We start from the raw sequence: 23,977 nt of genomic DNA on the forward strand, positions 1-23,977 counted from the left end.
TTAATTTCCGGTGTGCTCCGCCGGCGTGTGCGCCAGCTCTCTTGGGTCCCAGCAATCGGAAGGAGCGCTGTCTTTGGAGGTTATATATATATATATATATATATATATATATATATATATATATATATATATATTCACTGAAAAAACCATAGGTTTCACACACGTTATAGTTAGGAATTAGCATTTAAAAAACCTTGCAAATTCACTTAAAAAACCATAGGTTTCACACATGTTATAGTTAGCTGGGCATTTCCCTCGTAAAAAACCAATGAAATTCCCCCGTTATAGTTAGTGCAGGCAACTATAACTCACGCGACCGCAATCCTCTGCTGATGACGTCAGATATTACATCACTGTATTTAGACACTTATTTACCCATGTCTTCTTCCATTCATCTTTAGCTATACATATATTACATTTTTTTTTTTTCAGAATGAAATGACACATATGTCATCAGTGATGTAATATCTGACGTCATCAGCAGAGGATTGCGGTCGCGTGAGTTATAGTTGCCTGCACTAACTATAACGGGGGAATTTCATTGGTTTTTTACGAGGGAAATGCCCAGCTAACTATAACATGTGTGAAACCTATGGTTTTTTAAGTGAATTTGCAAGGTTTTTTAAATGCTAATTCCTAACTATAACGTGTGTGAAACCTATGGTTTTTTCAGTGAATTTGTACGGTTTTTTAAATGCTTAGTTATGTATTTATTAATATATTTTTTTAAACAAAACTTTTTCACGGCGCGCCCAAAGAATTTTTTTTTTTTCGATAAATCGCGGAGTGCGCGCACGCTGCGCGAACTATCGAAAAAAAACAAAAATTGTTTTTTGGCCCTTGGGGGTCCTTCTGGGACCCCCTGACCACGGCTAGGGGGTCAGGAACTATCCACCCTGCCCCCTTTTCACGTTCTCCACATTTGTTTTTCACCCCCTCAGAGTGCGAGAGACAAAATGGCGGCCGACACTTCCTGGTTTCGACCGATTCGAATGTTTACTAAGATCTAACAACCAATCAGAATTGCGCGCGCGCACGGCAAGGTGCACGCACCCAGCGCGCACCCTGCGCGCGTACAGATATATATATTGATTTAAATGCTATTTTCTCTGGAAATACTGAGCAGATTTACACCAAACCTGCAAAAGGCACTTCATGGACCTTATGGCTACCTCTCTGCCAAATTTCACGTAATTCTGTTCAGCCGTTCGGGCTGTAGCTGCGACTAAAGTCCCTATGGAAAAATCCATGGGGAAAACGCGTTTTGGGACCCCCCCTTTGTCTCGACCCCCGCTTGACGAATCACCCCGAGACTTTCAGGGTAGGAGCGGAGCGGAGCGCCCCATTAGTTTTGAAAATTTCGCGAGGATTCGTCAATCGGCGCCAAAGTTATTCAAAATAGAATTTTGAGATTTCCTATGGAAACTCGGTCCTAACTATAACTATCTACTGGCGACCGCCAGTAGATAATATGTGTATATATATATATATATATATATATATTTATTTATTTCACCCTTAATTTGTATTCATTATACTCTTTTATTATGAAATGATGCATGTTTGGGACACAGTGAAAAAACATAAACAACAACTTGATTGCTGGTTTTGTGTATTGTGTGTTTTGAACAAGCTAAAACCACAAGGTATATCTACTATAAGAAGAGTCTGTCTGGAGTAAAAGTATGTTATTTTTGAGGATCTGCCTCCTTCAGAAAGTTAAAATCTTGTGACCCAATGCTTTATTTTACTCACAACCCTGCTCCGTGTTTGTAGGCGTCACAGCAAGGCTGCAGGCCATGTTTGTGTCTTTCTATGAAGTAATTCAAACTGCCCTGTAGCTCGCCGGGGCACAGACGTGTGCGTCCATGCCCCAGTGAGGAGTTTTTCTTTGTCACAGGAGGTTTGTTTGGGATTCTGTGAGTATGTGCTATGGCTTGTCGTTCAATGCTAGGGTGATATCCCCTTCGTGACAAAGAAGAGCACAGGACTCCATGTGGCGCTTGTTATTCCAGTGTGTGTTTCTCTCCGCAATAAGGAATTATCGATCATTTGACGTTTTTAAATTGGTGACCCCCTCTTTAAGAATGTGAAATGTCTTTTATCAACATATCCTTAGTGTAGGGTCTATTTATGTTGCCTTAATGTGTGCCTTCAAATGAAAGCAGAGATTTACTTACAGAAGGAGATCCATTAGCAAACCTGATGACAATCTCTGTTTGACATTGTTACCTTGAACCCTGCCCACGAAGAGTTCTACATGTGTGTTTGGTGTTTGATGGCCTAAGTGCACTTTATTGTTTTTAATTTAATTTCCACAGTTTTCTATGGTGTGAAACAGCCACAGAGGTATGCCAGGGGTTGAATATTCAGTAAATGATGCTTCATTGGGTGCTTGTACGGGAAGTAGATATCTTATCACATGATGAGTAACTAGGTAGACTATGAAACAAGCCCTAGAGTATACCCGGATATAATAGAAAGGTTGTGCCATTACAAGGTTTGTTGTGGCACACCAATGCTCTGATATTTGCTCTGTTTTCACTTTGTGAGTCACAGAATGGCTGCTAAGAGGTCAAATTATCTGCATAGCTACACATTGCCCTCTGTGTGCATTGACGTTTAGAGCTCTACTCCATATGACACATAGGCAAGAAATTGATGAAAGGCGTGTGCCACCAGGGAGCAGCACAGGATAAACAGGTGCAGAGTCAACCATAGCAAGCTGAGCAGAGGCGCAGAACTCTGTAGGCTTCTCTTTCAACTCCATTGACCTGTTGGTAGGTGTTGTGAAGTCATGTTACTTAAGGTGTGTTCTCAGTCTCACGTGTTTGCGACCGAAGGAGCTCTCCTAGAAGGCGGCCATTTTCATGCCAGGCAAGCTCCACCCCCAGGGAGATGGAACTTGTCTGTTGGGTGAGGCTGCTCCCTTGACCCCTGTACTTGATGAATAGTCTTTAAGAAGCAAGAGGTCAGTACCTTACAATGAGTTGTTTTTAAAGATGATGATACTCATTCCTTTTGAAAGATGATGGATTGAACTTGCCACCGTTCAGGTGTCTTTTGGGGCATATGCTAAAGGGATTGTCAGGCAATGGTGAATTTGCTGCTCCATCCAATCTGGTTACCAGAGTCAACAGTAAAAAGGAGATGTGGGCAGGGACAAAGCACCTACACACCCTAGGGCTTCAATTTCCAGACTCATCTTCTCTTCACTGCGCAGCACGAGGGATCTACTGCGATGACACACAAGTCATCTAACTCTCTGGCTTTCTGTTGACTGAAGTCTGGCAGGCTGTTTCATCTTGGTTTGTTCTGGGCACTGACAGCGTCTTTTCAGGGGTCTGTCCAGCAGAGTCCATAATGCTCTTGACTGAACCAGAGCGTGTACCATAGACTGCAAGTCTTCTTCTGGGAGGACCTTCTTATGTTCCATGGGAGATCCACAGCCATTGGCTCCTTTGGCCGCGTTCTGTAAGCAGGGGTCCATGGTTAGCTTGCTTTGAAAACGGTCATCCATCGATTGTGTGCTGGAGAGTATCATTGAACTCACCTCGACTACTGTACGAGCTGACATCCAGCTCTGTGTTAGGGTTGAGGAGATGAGGGGTGCAGTAGAAATGACATTTGCTTCTGATGAAGCTTAGTTTTAGCGACATTTAGTCCTGCGTTTGTGCAGCTTTTAGCCTGTTTCTACCTTGAGGCGCAGTTGGGTATGGTCTATGCATCGATGGATAGTTAAGCCTAAGTCTCCGCTTACAGGCTTGATAGAAACTCCACAGTACATATGGCGGTAATGACTTTGCCGGTAATAGCATCACCAACAGCCATTACCAAAGTACTTCTAGATCACCTGTTCATTTAGGGGAATAATTACCAGTGATATTGTCACCACTGGTCAAACTCATGGTCCATGTATGCACTCCGCCAGCCTTTATCTTCCAGAAACTTTAACGGCGACAACTGGGAGATCGGTGGTATTGCGTCACACCTCCTGTAATGTCCGCAAGGTCTTTGACACAGCAGGGTGAGGAAAAAAAGAGCTGGTGACCGATGAGGAGGTAATAGCCTAATCCCCGGGTGTCGCTGAAGGTCCATGTGGGTATCACACAGACTGGTGGCAAAGACTGATCCCAGAGGGCCTTTGTGAGATGTTGGTGCCTGGGGAAATTTAAAGCCTTTTGTCGCTGTGTGATGCAATGTAATGCAATATATTCTTATAGCACGCTCGGCACTAAGGCTTCTAGGTGCTGAGAGATGTAAAAAGGCTTGAACAATACGCATTTTGGCAAATATTTAACAAGGAGTCTTACAAAGGGCCAGAAGTATATCATTTGATCGAAGGGAATGGGTTTCAATAAATATGTGTTTGTTACACTTGGGTTTTAAGTGTGAAACTGAGATACATTTTGTTCTTCTGCCCACATGTAAATTAGACTGCTGGCCCTCCTCTTCCTCATCTATCCTCCATCCTCCCTCCTGCAAAGGATGAAACATTAAGCTAGCCCTGCAATGACAGGAGACAAATCTGTAGTTGTCTGGTTACATATAGAGCTGTGTGTCAGGTTCACAACTGAGGAACTATTTTACCCACTGAACCTTCTATTGGCTACCAGTTACCAAATACAATACTTAATGTGTTTACCTGTTCATGTCGAGGTTAAGTGTCGAAGACAGCCAGAGTTACAAGTAAGTAGCATGGTAGTGTAATTATAGACTCAATTACTTTCATAACATTATTGCATTAGTTTATGCGGACAATACTTTAAATTTGAGAGGTTAAGCCTACCTCCTCAGCCAATGACATATCTGTTTTTAATCTTTTGTGTATGAAGTGAATCGCACAAAATTACAAATCTGAAGTATATTTTAAAAAAAAGGAGTAAGACAAAAGACACAGTGTGAAAATCCAAGATTGTTTTAATGCACATTGTTTCTATGTTATAATATTTTAAAAACAATTTTTCTCTTTTAGCTCTTGAACCGTAAAGACAAGACCACCTTCGAGAAGCTGGATTACCTGATGTCCAAAGAGGATAACTACAAGAGGACGCGGGAGTACATCCGCAGCTTGAAGATGGTGCCGACTATTCCCTACTTGGGTAGGTGCCAAAATGGCCGCCATGTCCGCCTGAAATGTATTGCTGCCTGTAAAGAAAGCCTCTCACGGCCTTTGATTGCTTGCTGCAAACGGTCTACCACCATCATCTGGAGCTAGCCAAATGTTGAACTTGTGGTACTCTTTGTTGGTGTTTGAGAGGGAACAAATGTCGGCGCCGCATTTAACAAGCACCGGATCTGTCCCGGCGAGGGCTGGGGGGCGTCTTGTTCAGGGCTGTGACTGTACCTGCAGGAGTGTTTACTGCACTTAGCAGCTTACGCAGATCTCAGATATACCGGCTTTTGTTGTCTTTATAACTGATAATGGGTTCTTCTCAGGTCTGTGGTCTATCACGTAGTAGGCCTCGCAATGCAGCATCCTTAGCGGTTAGGGACAGCCAATGAATTCTTTTGGGCAGAGGATACCCTCACCCATGCCATCTGCCATCATCATTTCTTCCTCTCAGGTCTTCTGCGTACAGGTGGCACATGGGTATTCCTGCCAAGGGTCTGCTGAAGGGACCTTCTGATCTGTTTTGGGGTCAGGCTTGGCTAGAAAGGCCAAATATTCCTTAGCTGTTTCAGTTAGCAATGCTGACATTGCATCACTTTATTGGGAGATGCTTCCCATGGGAAGAGAGAGGATGGGATCAAAGTAGCAATGTTTATGTTTTTTAGGATGGCAATAGATCTGTGCCCCAGGACTTTGGTAGATGTTGTGCTTGCGTCATTGTGGGCTGAGAGCCAACCAGCAATAGCTCATTGTTACAGAAAATGCTATGTTTAAATAACGAGGATAAAACATCATTATTGCAGAAAGATATTTCAATTGTTTGCCATCATTTGACTTCTGCTTTCCCTCCATGTCTTGGGCTCCTCTCTCCCCTGCTGTCATGCCTTACTAACCCTCCCACGGTCCCATGATTTGTGGTCAGTTTCATGTGTGACTTTAGATATTTCAAAGTTGGCTGCAGCAGTGCAAAGCATTCCTCCTCAGAAGCACATCAAGGAACAGTGTCTGAGTGAAGCAAGAAATATAGGTTGGCAGAGAAGAGGTGGAAGGATGAGTGCCAAATTTGGTAAAGTTTTAGAATACACTGAAAAGGAGAGAAAACGAAAACTGAGACCTCAGCACCGACACAAGAACTTGGATATTAAGGACAAGAAATATTTTAGATTCAGCATCCTCCAAAATGAACACTGACAAACGGGGCCCAACTTACAAAGGGCCTCCGCACTCGCGGCAGGTGCCTCACACTTGCGGCGGGACCTCCGCATTACAGTTTCTCATTGCAGAGGCCCTGCCTCAAGTTTGGGGCCCCGCCTCAAGTTGGGCCTCCCCCACGAGTTGGACCCCGCCACGAGTTTGGGCCCCCATCTCGAGTCCGGGCCCCTACCACGATTTTGGGCCCCCCTCACGAGTGTAGGCTCCCCATCACGAGTGCAGGCTCCCGTCCATGAGTTCGGGCACCCCACCACGAGTTTGGGCCCTCCCCACGAGTGTAGGCACCCCATCACGAGTGCAGGCCCCCGTCCATGAGTTCGGGCACCCCACCACGATTTCGGGCTCTCCCACGAGTGTCGGCACCCCATCACGAGTGCAGGTCCCCGTCCATGAGTTCGGGCACCCCACCACGATTTTGGGCTCTCCCACGAGTGTCGGCACCCCATCACGAGTGCAGGCCCCCGTCCATGAGTTCGGGCACCCCACCACAAGTGCGGAGACTCCTTGTGAATCGTGTCCACATTGTTAAACTTGATCCGTCAAAGAGAAAAGCTGAGTCCAAGATTTGACCTTGTCTTATTTCATGCTTCAGTGGAGCTTGTGATAAAACACTGAGCTGAGATTTGTTATCCAATATCTCTCTCCTATACTCTCTTCAATTCTTTCCTGAAGAGTTGACTATTCTTTTTTGATGTGATTTGATTCTTCTTACATTTTACTTACCGTTTGCTCATTATTATGTTTGTTAAAATGTTTGGCCCTGTTTTATTGAATTGTATAACTTCTCATAATGGTGTCATTTCAAAAGATGGAGCAAGATGTACCCCTTCTTGTCCTGTGTCCCCCTCTGTTTTTTCATACTAAGAGATCTTTCCTATTTAATGTCTTATTAATTATGTCCCTGATATTGAATCACAAAGAACGAGTATCCTGATGGGGAACACGCTTATCACACTGTGTGCTGATCTATGTGATAACATAGTTATGTCAAGACTTTGCATCTCCTTTTTAAGATACCTGTAATGATGATGCGTGTGTCTGGAAGAACAGCGCAGATTCCAAAACCTATATTTGTTAAAATAGATGCATTTTTTCATTGTAAATGGAAGAAAGTGTCTAGTTTATCTCCTGATGCATACTCAAAAGCTGACCACCCTTCTCTAGGGGTGCGTGCAGTGTTTCCCTGCATATACAAAGTAAGGGTGGGCGTAACTCGTGCAATTCTGTGTAGCTTAATCACATGAATTTACCCAGAAATTCTGCGAGATTATGTGGAATTTCTCGAGAAGCGTAATTCTGAGTTTAGTGCTATTTCTTAGCACAAAAATGCCCCCTCACTTCCAAAATGGATGCACGGATGCATTTTGCACTAAGAAATAGTGCCAAAAGCAACAGAACACAGATAGTGAGCTCGAGCAGCCACTCATACTCCCTAAATGTGCTTTTGGGGTTCATTTTTCCCCCAACTTACTCCTGACATTTAGCGCTATTTATTTAGCACAAAAATGATCCCTCACATCCAAGCTGGACGCCGGCTGCGTTTTGTGCTAAGAAACAATACTAAATGCAGCAGAACACGAATAGCGAGCACGAGCGGCTATTCACACTCAATAAATGTGATCTTGTGCAGGCCCCCCCATTACTCTTCATTATGTTAGGAGGAGTAATCACATAGTTATCGGTAATTCTGCATCAAAGAGTCACACGGATTTACCAAATGTACTCCAATTACTCCAGCGTGATTGTAATGCGGCCCAGACCTCTTACAAAGTCGGGTGCAGTCAGGGAGTTTTGGACTTTTCCTAGCCATCTGCCACTGGCTGGCTCCCCCAACAGGTATGGGCGGCATCAGGTTAAAGGCAATTGTGTTTCTATGGTGTCCGGTAAGTGACAGCGTAGAAACACAGGAGCTGCTGATTGGCTATTTCATCTCATGTCACCGCTACTGGATGTCCAGACCAGTACTTCCGGCAAAGAGACAGAAAGCACTGGCACTGAAAAAAGTGGCTGTCGAGCGACGAGCTTCCGGTACTGCAGAGCCGGAACATTCTCACTGCAGGACACAGCAGCCGTCTTTGATGTACTCACTGGAAGGTTTCTGGTGAGTAAACCTCCCCACCAGTGGAGTTACAGTGGGTGTTACCGAGCAGGAATGCCCACAAGTTTGTGAACACCCACAAACCTATACATTTGTGGGTCTTCATAAACCATTTCTGAGCTCTTGACACATTGGCAATGGGTTGAGATTTACTCCTGACATGCCCAGGAGTAAATGCATTTCCCTTTCCCAGGCAGAGAGTGAAATGTATCACCTTAAGATTAGTGGGGGCAAGAGGAAGCCATTTCTCCATAGCGAAAAGGTTTTCCGAGTATAGAAGGAAAAAGGACAAAAGATAACTTTGGACTTGGAGTTTTGATTTTATTTATTTATTTATTTATTTATTTACTCATGCAACATTTTAGGTGTGTATATTTCAGCTTGAAATCAGTACGGATTATTTATTTATTTGAAAAGTTTTCTATGGCGCGGACTAGACCCTGGAAGGGTCTCAGGGCGCTTTACAAAAGTTACAACACGTAGAAGTATAATACAAATAGCTACAAAGAGTGAGTAAAGAGTAGGGAGGGCAGATTTGTTGTCAAACAATCTTAGCGGTTCAAGGGGATTCAGAAGTGTGAAAGTCAATGGTCCTGATGATCGAGTGTAGATTCTGTTTGGCGAGCAAGTTAACTGAGGTGGTTGGGTAGTAATTTGTTCATTAAAAGCAGTTTGACTTCATTTTTGAAGGAGGTGCTCGAAGGGTTCATTCTAATTTCCGGGGGCAGGGCATTCCAGATTCTGGGTGCTAGGCCGGTGAAAGTTTGGTTGTATGTTTTTTTTTCCGGAATTTTTGCAGTTTCAGTAGCCAAGTGCTGGAGCTTCTCGATGCTCTGCCACCACCTGATAGTTCCAGTTTATCTGCTAGATACTTTGGTGTGCCGAAGTGCAAGGCTTTGTGTGTCATACAGGCGAGTTTTAGCTGTAATCTTGCCTCGAAAGGGAGCCCGTTCAGTGTCTTTAGATCAGGGGTTGAAGTGGTTGTTCCTTTTGGAGCCGGTGACCAGTCTTGTGGCCGCGTTGAGTTGAGTGAGGCTTTTAGTAGATCTCAGAAGACCACATAAGGTTGTATTCCCATAGTCTAGTCTGGGTATCACTAGGGATTGCACTGCTGATTTGAGGTCATCGATGGGAAGGAAGGGTTTTAGTTTTCTAATGATGTTCATGTCGAAGCTTGCTCCTCTGGTGGCTGCACTGAGTTGCTCCTGCATGTTGAGATTTTTGTCGATTGTTATTCCTAGAGATTTTGTGGAGTCTATGATGTGTGGTTTGCAGTCGAAGGCAACTAAATGTTTCATCCAGTCTTCTATGTTAACGTGTCCTCGCGGAGAGGTAATTAGGAGGAATTCGGTTTTGAGCGTGTTGAGTTTGAGGTGGTTTCTGGTTAGCCAGTTGTGTGTTTTTTGCAGAGGTGTATTAAGTGAGCGTATATCCTCAGGTGATGATACTTTTAGGTATAGTTGGGTGTCATCAGCATAAATGTGGTATTGAACATTGAAGAGTTTAAGAATTTCGGGTAAGGGCACCATGAATAAATTGAAGAGGGTAGGTGAGAGGGAGGAGCCTTGAGGTACTACAAAAGTGACAGCCGTGGAGATTGACATTGATTGATTGAGCTTGATTCTTTGTGTACGGCTGTCTAAGAAGGAGGTGAACCATTTTAGGACATTCCCAGATATCCCCATTCTGTGTTCAACTGAGTCTAGGAGACTATCGTGTTTGACCGGATTAAAGGTTGAGGATAGGTCTAGGAGGATTAGGAGGCTGGATTCATTTTGGTCTAGTATTCTGAGCGCATCGTCCACGATGTGTGTCATGGCAGCTTCCATGCTGTGGTCCTGTCGGAAGCCCGATTGGAACTGGCCAATGAGGTGGAATTGAGCTATGTGGCTACATAGTTGGGAATGGATGCATTTCTCTAGTAGTTTTGCTAGGGTAGGGATAGTGGAGATTGGACGGTAGTTATCTGGGATTGTGTGGTCAGCTGTGGGTTTATTTTAGAATGGGGGCTACCTGACCTGTTTTTAGGCATCTCAGAAGGGTTTCTTGCAGTAGGGAGGCATTCACTATCTTTGTCCAGAGTGGGATTAGAGCGGTTTTGATCTCATTGAAGATATTGGCTGGAAGGGGGTTGCAGTAGTGGTTAGATGGTTTAAGTGCTGTTAAAATCTTGAGAACGTCATTTTCATTAAGAGATTTGAAGGTGTTCAAGGACGCTTTGTTTTTGAAGGAGAGTTTGTTTTGGTTAGTGGTTTGTATAGACGGGGTGAGTGGGGGGTAGAGTGAGGTATTTTTTTGAGGTGATCATTTGCTGTTCGGAGTTCATTCTCTATGTTTTTAGACTTTTCAAGGAAGTGGGAGGCAAATATGTTGCACTTTGGTTGGGAGTTTGGTCCTAACATGGAAGCGTTGGTTTGTTGAGCGGATTGTTGCTTGATAATTTTGAAGAGTTTCCTTGGTCGATTTTTGGCCTTGTTTAGTTGTGCTTTGAAGAAATTTGCTTTAGAGAGTCTGATGTGCTTGTTGTAAGTGCTTCTTTGAGATGTCAAGCGCGTAAGGTGCTCTAGTGATGGTAAGGATCTCCATGTCCATTCAGCTAGTCTCAGGTTGCGTCTTTGGTCATTTAGGCACCCATTGAGCCATGGTTTGAAGTCTTTAGAGGAGGTTATTTTTAGTTGAAAGGGCGCAACTGCGTCAAGAATGCTTGTCATCGAGTTGTTGTAGTGGTTAGTGAGGTCGAGGACCTCTCTCATGTCATGCTTAGGTATTTGCAGGAGCGGCGGTCGGTGGTTTGAGATTGGTTTACCATGGGGTTAGTGTGATGTATACAAGCTATGCCACTCCCTGATCTTTTTGGTCTGTCTGCCCTTATGATGTCATAACCTGGAGGGATTAGAATGTCAAGTATGGGTGTAGAATCTGTCTTTAGCCATGTTTCGGTTAGGAAGATTAGGTCAAGATCATTCGTAATACTGAGGTCTGCTATGTCGGCTGCGTATTGTACGGCTGACCTGCAGTTTAGGAGCATGCACTTCAAGTGAGGTTGTCAGGGGTACTGTTTTGAGGTTGGCCTTATTTATCTCTCTCGAGTTTGGGCTTTGTTCTCTGTATGGGTTCGATTAAATTGTTGAGATGGGGTTCAGATTATGTGGGCAGTCCTGCTGTATTGTCTCGTATGTGAGAAGAAGGGCTTCGATGTCCTTTTCAGAGAAGGGAATCTTGTTCCTGGATGGTCTAGATGAGGGGTTGCGGTAGGGTGTGGAACCTAGTTTTGTGGGGTGGGTGTAAAGGGATGGACCTGTTGAGAGTGATACTTGGGAGGTGGGAGCGGTGTATGTTGTTGTTAATGTGTAGTCGTCTATTATTCTCCTGTAGCTTTGAGGTTCCTCTGTTGTGTGAGATATACAATGTGATGTTCGTTAGATTCAGTAGGTCAGTTTTGAGTTGCTGGAGAGCTTGTGTGATTTCTCCAAGTCTGGCTTCAATTTCAGCATAGTGGTCGGATAATGGGGTTTGGGGTAGGGGGTGCCGAGATGTCTGTTCTGTGTGAGTTTCTTTGTTGTTATTGGAGGTGGAGGTGGGAAGTGTGAGTGTGTTGTTTCCTTTGGACTTATAATTAGGGCATGTATACGGGGAGGTGGTGGTGGATATATTTTTGTCGATTTGACGCGCTATGGTCCTTCTCGAAGTGGTGGTCGAGCAAGGATTGGTAAGGTGAGCTTGGGTTGCCAAATCCAATTAAGCAAGGGGGGGAAGGCGGGGTATACAGATCAAAGTGAATCCAGAGAAGACACCCACCCTCTTAAATATATGAACGGGCCTAACACATAGGTCCCTAGATCAAAAAACACTGAACTCGAGCTGAAGACGCAATCTGGTTAGGACACAATATTGAACAATACAACAAAGTAGAAAAATATAAGTTTCTTGTTTATTGTGTTTTTTTTATATATATATGTATGCAATACGGAATTCATATTGTCGGATACTTTTAAAAAAAAATTGTTTGCATATAGACATATTGGTAAAGTGAAACAAATATCAAAAAACAGTACACAGTATTGATATGATCAAATAGCAATATGTCCCGCTAAACACTCAAAACATGCATACACACAATCATTCCATCACAATTCCGCTAGTATAAAACAGTCAAGATTTCAAGGTTCCAACAATGTACCCGTTCATATATTTAAGAGTGTGGTGTCTTCTCTGGATTTACTTTGAGCTTGGGTTGCCATGACACAATCAGGTGGGGTGGTTGGGTTGGTAAAGTGTGGTATGGTTGGTGAGGTCGTGCGTTATTGTGAAAGGGGTGGACCGTCTATGCTGGTAGGGTTGTGAGGGGAAAGGTCGGTCTTATCATTACTGTGAGTTAACTGTTTAAAGGTAGGGAAGAGTTCAGTGGTAAACGTACCGTAGTCCGAGGGGGTGGTTGGGGTGGTAGAGTGTGGTGTGGTTGGTGAGGTCGCACGAGAGGATTCCATCTGCAAAGCTGTGATTGCTCAGGTTTGAGACTTAAACTGGAAACTTTTGTGGATTCCAAAACCCCGTCCTTCTGCAGGCCCGTGAGCCCGTCGCCTGTGGTCCATCTTTACAATTCTGTCTATTAATGGGGCTCAAGTCTTTGTCACTGGGCCCAAGGTCTTTCAACAAAACATAAGTATATTCCTCTCTTTCTCTTTGGTCTGAAAGTAAAAGTCTGTTTTTCGGCTCTTTGGGTTAGGAAAGCTTGAGAGAGCTCGGGCGGAGGGTTGCAGTGTTAACGTGTTAAACCACACACTGGCTTGGTTACATTAAGCACTTCACATTGAAAGTGCTTATTGTATTTATGTCAGTCTAACCACTGATGCTACTTTGGCGATTCTTCCTTTCCGGCTTAACAAGAAGCCCCTTGTCAAAGTTCTGTTCTAGGAGGCGCGTGCACTCTTCCCGGATGGGCTTGGTGGATATGGCCGCCTCACAGCCCTTTCACAATCATAAGACAATTGCATTTTAAGCGGACAATCCCGACCCGGTCACATAACATTGCATTCAGCTTCGGAGGCCTTTGTAACAGGCCATATGGGAGTCATAAGAAACCGGCATGGCACCAGGAGGTCTGTGCCTGGCCCCTAAATATGTAGCCAGACATTTCCCTGAACCAAAACAAATAGATAACATTTTAAAGTCTTCCCCTCAATGTTTGTGTTTTCTGAGTTAAGGGGTCGACCATAAGAGTCTAGTTGTTTTTCTCTTCTTTCTTACTTGGTAATTTTGGTTTTTCTTTCCCTTTCATTTTTTTTTTTTTGTAGGCATTCTTCAGCATGTGATCTGTCTCTTTGATGATTTAAAATCTAACATGCAGAGCCTTTAGGACATGTAGGACATGGGCGGCAGGAAGCTTCCATGTTCCTGACAGGTTTAGGGTTTCTGAAGAGTAGTAGCACGGTGACCTGTCCGGGTTCACACAGTGGCCAAGACAAGATAAATTATTTCTAGCTGCTGGTCAGTATGTTTACAACCCTCTTCGATTACTCATTGCATCAGACTAGGAAGGATGGGGAGCGGGGCTGTCGCAACAGTCATTTCTTCACTTGAGGCTGTATCCCAGCTACTCAGATTACAACGAGCAGTCTTGTGATTTCTGCCCACTACAGATGTTGTACACATCTGTTGATACCTGCCAATGTCACTGTGTTTTGCACTTACACAGAATAAGAGGTTATTTTTAAATGAATGTATTGCCCCTCTTGTCGTGCACTGAACCTCTCCACCCCAATGGCCTTTTAGCAGTCTCCATCCTCCTTCTCCGTCCGAAGGCGCTAAGAGCCAATATGTTGGCGCTACGCCAAGAACTGAAGATTAATATTTGCATAAATGGTCTTATCATAGTGCCACGAAGCGTGTAGTGCATGAACATTCGGCTGTTTGCAGCAGTTCTCCCTCCTTGGTGCCATATGAGAGGCAGTGTGCTCTGGTTCCGAGAAGACCGCGCCCTCTCACTTGCTTAGGAAGGGAAGTCAACTGTATGTGCACCAAACTGCTCATCCCATGTTTGTTGTGTTTGCATAATCAGAAGTGGAGAAAATAAATTTTCAAACATAAGAGAAGGCTGGCAGATGAAGCAAAAACAAAAACCTTCTTTACTGAAGTAGAACAAATAGTGCTAAGTTCAGACTGTGTGAACCCAAAGCTGACCAGCCTCGGTGGATCAAGGAAAGCCATGTCTTGGGCACGCGACCTTCTTCAAAGGAAACAGACACTGAAGGCTGGAAAGGAAGGATGTGCTGGAGAGTGCACATTCCAGCAGCGCTCAGTCATTGAGCAGAATGACTGAGGGTTCCGCGCCAAGGCTCTCCAGGTAGACTGACCCTGGTCAGACCTGGACGCTGTGATGTTTGCACAACTAACACATGTACCTATTGCAAGTCTAGGATCTCTCCTGTTTCTGTTCATGGAAGGGAATCCCTGCCCCACAGCACACACTGCCTGCCTCGGGGGGTGTTTCCTCCCTCTTTCCTCTGTCTTTTATTGGGATTCATAGCAAACAGTTATCTTCTTCTGGACAGAAATCCCTGGGAGCTGGGGAGGATCCATGAGGAAATAGATGACCCTTCACCATGACCCATTCTACGGGATCTTTGTTATTTCATGCGCTCTACTCTATTTATACACTAGAGGTATTTAGTGCCTTTATCATACCCACATACATGTCTAAAACTTCACATTTCTCATCACAGGTTACCGTAACAGAGATTTGTATAGCGCTGCATTATCCCTTGTATGTCCTTGGAGAGCTGTGCGTTCCGGCTTCTTTCACATCCGGGTCTTGATGATTCTCTCATAGACCAGAGTCTGTTCTCTGTGTTCTCTTGGAAGTTAATACGATTCATGAAGCAGAACAGGCCTCAATTCAGTAGGTCTAGCCGGATGTGTCTCTAATGTCTGGGATCTAGACCTAGACACAATACCAGAGGTGAGGCTCCCACAACTGGATACGATACACCAGAGGCAACCTCTAAAACGGCACTTCTAGAGGTGAGGCTCCCACAACTGGATACGATACACCAGAGGAGGTCTCTAAAACTGTACTACTAGAGGTGAGGCTCCCACAACTGGATACGATACACCAGAGGAGGCCTCTAAAACTGCACTTCTAGAGGTGAGGCTCCCACAACTGGATACGATACACCAGAGGCGACCTCTAAAACTGCACTTCTAGAGGTGAGGCTCCCACAACTGGATACGATACACCAGAGGAGGCCTCTAAAACTGTACTACTAGAGGTGAGGCTCCCACAACTGGATACGATACACCAGAGGAGGCCTCTAAAACTGTACTACTAGAGGTGAGGCTCCCACAACTGGATACGATACACCAGAGGAGGAGGCCGCTAAAACTGTACTACTAGAGGTGAGGCTCCCACAACTGGATACGATACACTAGTGGAGGCTGCTAAAACTGTACTACAAGAGGTGAGGCTCCCACAACTGGATAAGATACACCAGAGGAGGAGGCATCTAAAACTGCACTACTAGAGGTGAGGCTCCCACAACGGGATACGATACACTAGAGGAGGCTGCTAAAACTGTACTACTAGAGGTGAGGCTCCCACAACTGGATACGATACACCAGAGGAGGAGGCATCTAAAACTATAGTACAAGAGGTGAGGCTCCCACAACTGGATACGATACACCAGAGGAGGTCTTTAAAACTGTACTACTAGAGGTGAGGCTCCCACAACTGGATACGATACACCAGAGGAGGCCTCTAAAACTGCACTTCTAGAGGTGAGGCTCCCACAACTGGATACGATACACCAGAGGCGACCTCTAAAACTGCACTTCTAGAGGTGAGGCTCCCACAACTGGATACGATACACCAGAGGAGGCCTCTAAAACTGTACTACTAGAGGTGAGGCTCCCACAACTGGATACGATACACCAGAGGAGGCCTCTAAAACTGTACTACTAGAGGTGAGGCTCCCACAACTGGATACGATACACCAGAGGAGGAGGCCGCTAAAACTGTACTACTAGAGGTGAGGCTCCCACAACTGGATACGATACACTAGAGGAGGCTGCTAAAACTGTACTACTAGAGGTGAGGCTCCCACAACTGGATACGATACACCAGAGGAGGAGGCATCTAAAACTATACTACAAGAGGTGAGGCTCCCACAACTGGATACGATACACCAGTGGAGGAGGCCTCTAAAACTGTACTACTAGAGCTGAGGCTCCCACAACTGGATACGATACACTAGAGGAGGAGGCCTCTAAAACTGTACTACTAGAGGTGAGGCTTCCACAACTGGATACGATACACTAGAGGAGGCCGCTAATACTGTAATACTGGAGGTGAGGCGAGGCCGCTAAAACTGTAGTACTGGAGGTGAGGCTCCCAGAACTGGATACTATACACCAGAGGAGGCCTCTAAAACTGTACTACTAGAGGTGAGGCTCCCACAACTGGATACAATACACTAGAGGAGGCCACTAAAACTGTAATCTTAGAGGTGAGGCTCCCACAACTGGATACGATACACCAGAGGAGGAGGCAGCCCGCTTAAAATGCACTACTAGAGGTGAGTCTCCCACAACTGGATACGATACACTAGAGAAGGCCGCTAAAACTGTACTACTAGAGGTGAGGCTCCCGCAACTGGAAGCGAACACTAGAGGAGACCTCTAAAACTGTACTACCAGAGGTTAGGCTCCCACAACTGGATACGATACACTAGAGGAGGCTGCTAAAACTGTTCTACTAGAGGTGAGGCTCCCACAACTGGATACGATACACTAGAGGAGGCCGCTAAAACTGTACTACTAGAGGTGAGGCTCCCACAACTGGATACGATACACCAGAGGAGGCCGATAAAACTGTACTACTAGAGGTGAGGCTTCCACAACTGGATACGATAAGCTAGAGGAGGCCGCTAATACTGTAATACTGGAGGTGAGGCGAGGCCGCTAAAACTGTAGTACTGGAGGTGAGGCTCCCAGAACTGGATACTATACACCAGAGGAGGCCTCTAAAACTGTACTACTAGAGGTGAGGCTCCCACAACTGGATACAATACACTAGAGGAGGCCACTAAAACTGTATTCTTAGAGGTGAGGCTCCCACAACTGGATACGATACACCAGAGGAGGAGGCAGCCCGCTTAAAATGCACTACTAGAGGTGAGTCTCCCACAACTGGATACGATACACTAGAGAAGGCCGCTAAAACTGTACTACTAGAGGTGAGGCTCCCGCAACTAGAAGCGAACACTAGAGGAGACCTCTAAAACTGTACTACCAGAGGTTAGGCTCCCACAACTGGATACGATACACTAGAGGAGGCTGCTAAAACTGTTCTACTAGAGGTGAGGCTCCCACAACTGGATACGATACACTAGAGGAGGCCGCTAAAACTGTACTACTAGAGGTGAGGCTCCCACAACTGGATTCGATACACCAGAGGAGGCCGATAAAACGGTGTAATCCTAGAGGTGAGGCTCCCACAATTAGATACGATACACCAGAGGAGGAGGCCTCTAAAACTCTACTACTAGAGGTGAGGCTCCCACAACTGGATACGATACGCCAGAGGAGGCCTCTAAAACTGTACTACTAAAGGTGAGTCTCCCACAACTGGATACGATACACTAGAGGAGGCCGCTTAAACTGTACTGCTAGAGGTGAGGCTCCCACAACTGGATACAATACACCAGAGGAGGAGGTCTCTAAAACTGCACTATAAGAGGTGGGGCTCCCACAACGGGATACGATACACTAGAGGAGGCCGCTAAAACTGTACTACTAGAGGTGAGGCTCCCACAACTGGATACGATACACGAGAGGAGGCCTCTAAAACTGTACTACTAGAGGTGAGGCTCCCACAACTGGATACGACACACTAGAGGAGGCCGCTAAAACTGTACTACTGGAGGTGAGGCTCCCAGAACTCGATACTATACACCAGAGGAGGACTATAAAACTGTACTACTAGAGGTGAGGCTCCCACAACTCGATACGGTACACCAGAGGAGGATGCTTCTAAAACTGTACTACTAGAGCTGAGGCTCCCAGAACTGGATAAGATACACTAGATGAAGAGGCCTCTAAAACTGTACTACTAGAGGTGAGGCTCCCACAACTGGATATGACACACTAGAGGAGGCCGCTAAAACTGTACTACTGGAGGTGACGCGAGGCCGCTAAAACTGTACTACTGGAGGTGAGGCTCCCACAACTGGATACAATACAGTAGAGGAGGCCTCTAAAACTGTACTGCTAGAGGTGAGGCTCCCACAACTGGATACAATACACTTGTGGAGGCCGCTAAAACTGTAATCCTAGAGGTGAGGTTCTAGAGGTGAGGCTCCCACAGCTGGATATGATACACCAGAGGAGGAGGCCGCTAAAACTGCACTACTAGAGTTGAGGCTCCCACAACTGGATACGATACACTAGAGGAGGCTGCTAAAACTGTACAACTAGAGGTGAGGCTTCCACAACTGGATACGATACACTAGAGGAGGCCGCTAAAACAGTACTACTAAAGGCGAGGCTCCCACAACTGGATACAATACACTAAAGGAGGCATCTAAAACTATACTACTAGAGGTGAGGCTCCCACAACTGGATACAATACACCAGAGGAGGCCTCTAAAACTGCACTACTAGAGGTGAGGTTCCCACAACTGGATACGATACACCAGAGGAGGCCGCTAAAACTGTACTACTAGAGGTGAGGCTCCCACAACTGGATACGATACACCACAGGAGGACGCTAAAACTGTACTACTAGAGGTGAGACCCCCACAACTGGATACGATACACCAGAGGAGGGCGCTTAAACTGTAATCCTAGAGGTGAGGCTCCCGGAACTAGATACGATACACCAGAGGAGACCTCTAAAACTGTACTACTAGAGGTGAGGCTCCCACAACTGGATACGATACACCAGAGGAGGCCGCTAAAACTGTACTACTAGAGGTGAGGCTCCCACAACTGGATACGATACACTAGAGGAGGCCGCTAAATCTGTAATCCTAGAGGTGAGGCTCCCACAACTGGATACAATACACCAGAGGAGAAGGTCTTTAAAACTGTACTACTAGACGTAAGGCTCCCACAACTGCATACGATACACTAGCGGAGGCCGCTAAAACTGTACTACTAGAGGTGAGGCTCCCACAACTGGATACGATACACTAGAGGAGGCCGCTAAAACTGTAATCCTAGAGGTGTGGCTCCCACAACTGGATACAATACACCAGAGGAGAAGGCCTGTAAAACTGTACTACTAGAGGTGAGTCTCCCACAACTGGATACGATACACTAGAGGAGGCCGCTAAAGCTGGACTACTAGTGGTGAGGCTCCCACAACTGGATACGTTACACCAGAGGAGGCCGCTAAAACTGCACTGCTAGAGGTGAGGCTCCCACAACTGGATACGATATACCAGAGAAGGCCTCTAAAATGGCACTACTAGATGTGAGGCTCCCACACCTGGATACGATACACCAGAGGAGGCCGCTAAAACTGTAATCCTAGAAGTGAGGCTCCCACAACTAGATACGATACACCAGAGGAGGAGGCCTCTAAAACTGTACTACTAGAGGTGAGGCTCCCACAACTGGATACGTTACACTAGAGGAGGCCGCTAAAACTGTACTACTAGAGGTGAGGCTTCCACCACTGGATACGATACACTAGAGTAGGCGGCTAAAACTGTAATCCTAGAGGTGAGGCTCTCACAACTGGATACAATACACCAGAGGAGAAGGTCTTTAAAACTGTACTACTAGAGGTGAGGCTCCCACAACTGGATACGATACGCCAGAGGAGGCCTCTAAAACTGTACTACTAGAGGTGAGTCTCCCACAACTGGATACGATACACTAGAGGAGGACGCTAAAACTGTACTACTAGAGGTGAGGCTCCCACAACTGGATACGATACACCAGAGGAGGCCTCTAAAACTGTACTACTAGAGGTGAGGCTCCCACAACGGGATGCGATACACTTGAGGAGGAGGCCTCTAAAACTGTACTACTAGAGGTGAGGCTCCCACAACTAGATGCGATACACTAGAGGAGGAGGCCTCTAAAACTGTACCTCACATCCATGGGGTTGGGGTGGGAGCTTCTAGAACGGGATGCATCAAACAGCTGATGCTTCAGAACTGGACCCCACATACCAGAGTAGGCAGGTAGAGCAAGTCCTCCAAAACTGGACATAATATGCCATACGTGGCCTTTTGAACCACATGTGAGAACCCTGATGGTCTCTTTGGCTCGTGCGTTTGATGATCCTTTGAGAAATGCACACTGTGCCCCAGATGAGGATTCCAGAGCTGGACTCCGCATTCTAGATATGCCTGCAGACCTCTTTACAATACTAACCATGATGCTTCTGAAACTGGACACTATGCTCCAAAACTAGTTTGAGATACATTCATCAGTTGCAGACGCAGAACAGCAATAAAGGCCTGCCATGATGGACACAATACTCTGCATTAGACCTCAAGAGGCAGACACAAAACAATTTGCCTCCAGAATTAAAGCAACGCCTCTAAAATCGCACGTTTTGAAACTGAAGAGATCTGTGCTCTCACACCTGGAAGAATCAGAAAATCCAATCCTGAGTCTGAAGAATGGAGAAGGAATGAAACCTTCCCCTCTCTTTCCCTGATCTCATTGCCCTAAATATCCAGAGACAGCCTCACACCATCCTTAATAGCAAAAACATAAATGATGAGTCCTCCTCTCAGCAGCGCTCTGACCTCATTCATTGCAATGAAATACTGTGCAACCTCCAGCTACCATTAAACATCTGTCAGTGCGTTTAGCTTTTGGTTCTACCCCAAATCTCTCACTGCGGATTCATAAGACTTTCCTCTTCATATCAACATCCCTTTATGTTCACTTAGATTTTGAAAGTTACTACCAAGGCAGCATAGTCTTGATTCCACCTCATTCTTATTCCTTCAACTTCCCTACACTTCATGTCTGTTTTCTCAGCCCTGCAAGGTCTTTTATCCCTTCATTCTTCTTCTATCATTGCTTTCCTAGCTTTCTCTTTTTTTCACCCTTTCCTGCCTTTATCATTCTTGTGCTTGGCTAAGGTCTGTTGATTCAAAATAAACGCCTTTCCCCAAAAATGACTGCCAGTGCCCACAACCTGCAATCACCGACACAAATTAAGTACTGCCTCTCATCTTTTTGCTAATCTGCTCAAATGCTAGTTCTTTCTCATTTGGGTGAAACAGTTTCCTCTGTCTCCCTAGTTCTGATATAGTACTGCTCAAGCCCACCCTACATGCTGCCTCCTGGCGCTCTGCTGTTTGGGCAAGGAAGTCCCCTTGGCTCTTGAGGGCCTCATGACTAAAGTGGACTTCTTCCAAACCAGTAGTGTGCCAGGAGGCACGTTTGCAGAGGGGTGGAGAAAGGGGGCATGGCCTCCGACAACCTCTTACCAATCCAGCTGTGTGGGACTTACTGGAGATAACAGGAGGGGTAGTGGCCCCCAAGGAACCTCATGAGCCATGGGGACTTCTTCCCCAAGTAGTAGTGTCCCAGGAGGTGCGTTTGAGGAGTGGTGGAGAAAGGGGGCATGGGTCCGACAATATCTCAGCCAGGGCCGGACTGGCCGTAGCGGGCACCGGGCAATCCTCCGGAGCGCCGCATGGGTGAGGGACGGTTTTGGGCCCCTGGGGGCCGTTTTTGTTACAAGGCCGTTTTTGCAGCATAGCTGCAAAATCGGCCCTGTAACAAAATAGGCCGAAAACTGGCCCTGGCAAAGAGCTCTGCGGCACCCCCAACCCCTGGGGGGGCCTGCCGAGCACTTTGCCAGGGCCGGTTTTGGTTACCAGTCCGGCCCTGCTCTCAGCAATCCTGCTGTGTGGGACATACTGGAGGTAACAGGAGGGGTAGTTGGCCCCCCAAGGACTCTGGTCTGTGAAAGAATCATTAAGGCCTGAATGTGAAATTAGCCGAAATGGACAGCTCTCCAACGCCATACAAGGGATAACAATGCAGTGCTATCCAGATCTCTGTTATCGTAACCTGTGATGAAAGATGTGAAGTTTTAAAGAAATGTAGGTGGGTATGATACAGGCATCAAAATACCTAAAGTGTGTAAATACAGTGTCACCTAGTGGACAATAAATATCATTACATCTCCCCCAAGCTCTTTTCTTTGGCTGCCATCGGAAGGATATAAATTGGTGGTAATTCCCCTCTGCTATCTTTACACTATGCTCTTTTCTTTGGCTGCCACTGCGAGGATACATCAAATTCTAGGTATGCTGCATTACATACTATGCTGTCTCCCTTCTAAAAAGCTGTCCGTCACCAGCTCAAAAGGGTCTCCAGACCCTGAATTCTCTGTTGCCTAAATTTCCCTATGGTAAAGAAGACAAAATGTGTTTTCTAAGGCTGCTCTTGTGCAGCTCTTAAATGTCTCAACTCTTCCTGACAGCAACATCCTGCTCACCTTCAGGAAAAGGATAAAAATAACTTGTGCAATCACTGTATACAAGAGCAGTTTAATGATTGAAATCCCCTGAGCAACCTGAGTCTGGAGGGTAAATTCTTAGTGTAGAGTATACAATAATTTTGAGTCCCACAAGTTTCGAGTGTCTTAATTAAGGTGTTACAGAAACAATGAGTTACTTTAGGCAAATCCGAGACAATCTTTGGCTGTCTACATCGGAAGGCCCAGGAGGGAAGCCAAGATCTAAGGAGCCGATTAGAAGGATAGGTGAGCAGACGAGGACGGCGTTTGAAGGCGGAATCAGAAATTGGCATTAAAGAATTGCAGATGCGCTTGATGCTTTGAGTCGACAACTGGAAGAAGTGAGATATGTCATGGAGACGGGGAGCAGTAGTAGGGGAAATACCATTATTGGTGCATCGACTAGGATGGAGAGAGGAGATGGGGACCGGAGGAGACACAGAGAAAGGACACTCAATTGGCAAAGATGGGGAGTGGGGAGAGGAGTTGGCTAATGGCTAAGGCGGTCGACCTCCAATCTGGGGAACTGGGTTCGAGTCTCGGCAACGGCGCTGAACATCCTGTGATTCTGGGCAAATCACTTAATCTCCCCATGCCTAACAAAAAAATGAATGTGTCCTCATGTAACGCAACTGGTTCTATGTAAAGCGCTCTGATACCCGATACCTTCGGGTCAAGTTCACGTTATATAAAACTCCATAAAATAAAATGAAAAAATTAAAATATATATATATATATAAAAAAGATGGGTGTGAAGTATGGAAACAAGGAGTGGAAGAGATGCTGGAAAGTTCATGGCCCAGGGCAGAGGATGGAGTGGGCATGAGCATATGGTGTAGGGATTTATGATTGGGATAAGGGAGACTTTGGGGATGCAACTGGTTTCGAACAAATGGCATTACAAGCCTGGCTTATGACCCTTGTTTAATCTCAGGCTTGCTGAAATGCACTGGTTGACCTAACTGCACGAAGTAGAGATGTCTGCTCTCATTTGTATTGACTAACAATTTCTGGACAAGCAAGGCAGTTATACTCAGGGTTTTGCCACAAAGAAGAAGGG

The 23,977-nt window shown here is 45.7% G+C and overlaps 1 protein-coding gene across 2 annotated transcripts in view; it reads left to right on the forward strand.

Moving 5' to 3' along the window:
* RALGPS1 (Ral GEF with PH domain and SH3 binding motif 1) overlaps positions 1-23,977 on the forward strand; it is a 1,694,135-nt gene that overhangs the window by 761,209 nt on the left and 908,949 nt on the right. For both annotated transcript variants that reach the window (XM_085613823.1, XM_085613822.1), the window contains exon 9: positions 4,976-5,102. In XM_085613823.1, coding sequence (XP_085469949.1) covers positions 4,976-5,102 — 127 coding nt within the window. The remainder of the gene's footprint in view (positions 1-4,975; positions 5,103-23,977) is intronic.

The sequence above is a fragment of the Triturus cristatus genome, chromosome 1_2 (assembly GCF_964204655.1).
Source record: "Triturus cristatus chromosome 1_2, aTriCri1.1, whole genome shotgun sequence".
NCBI classification, from domain to species: domain Eukaryota; kingdom Metazoa; phylum Chordata; class Amphibia; order Caudata; family Salamandridae; genus Triturus; species Triturus cristatus.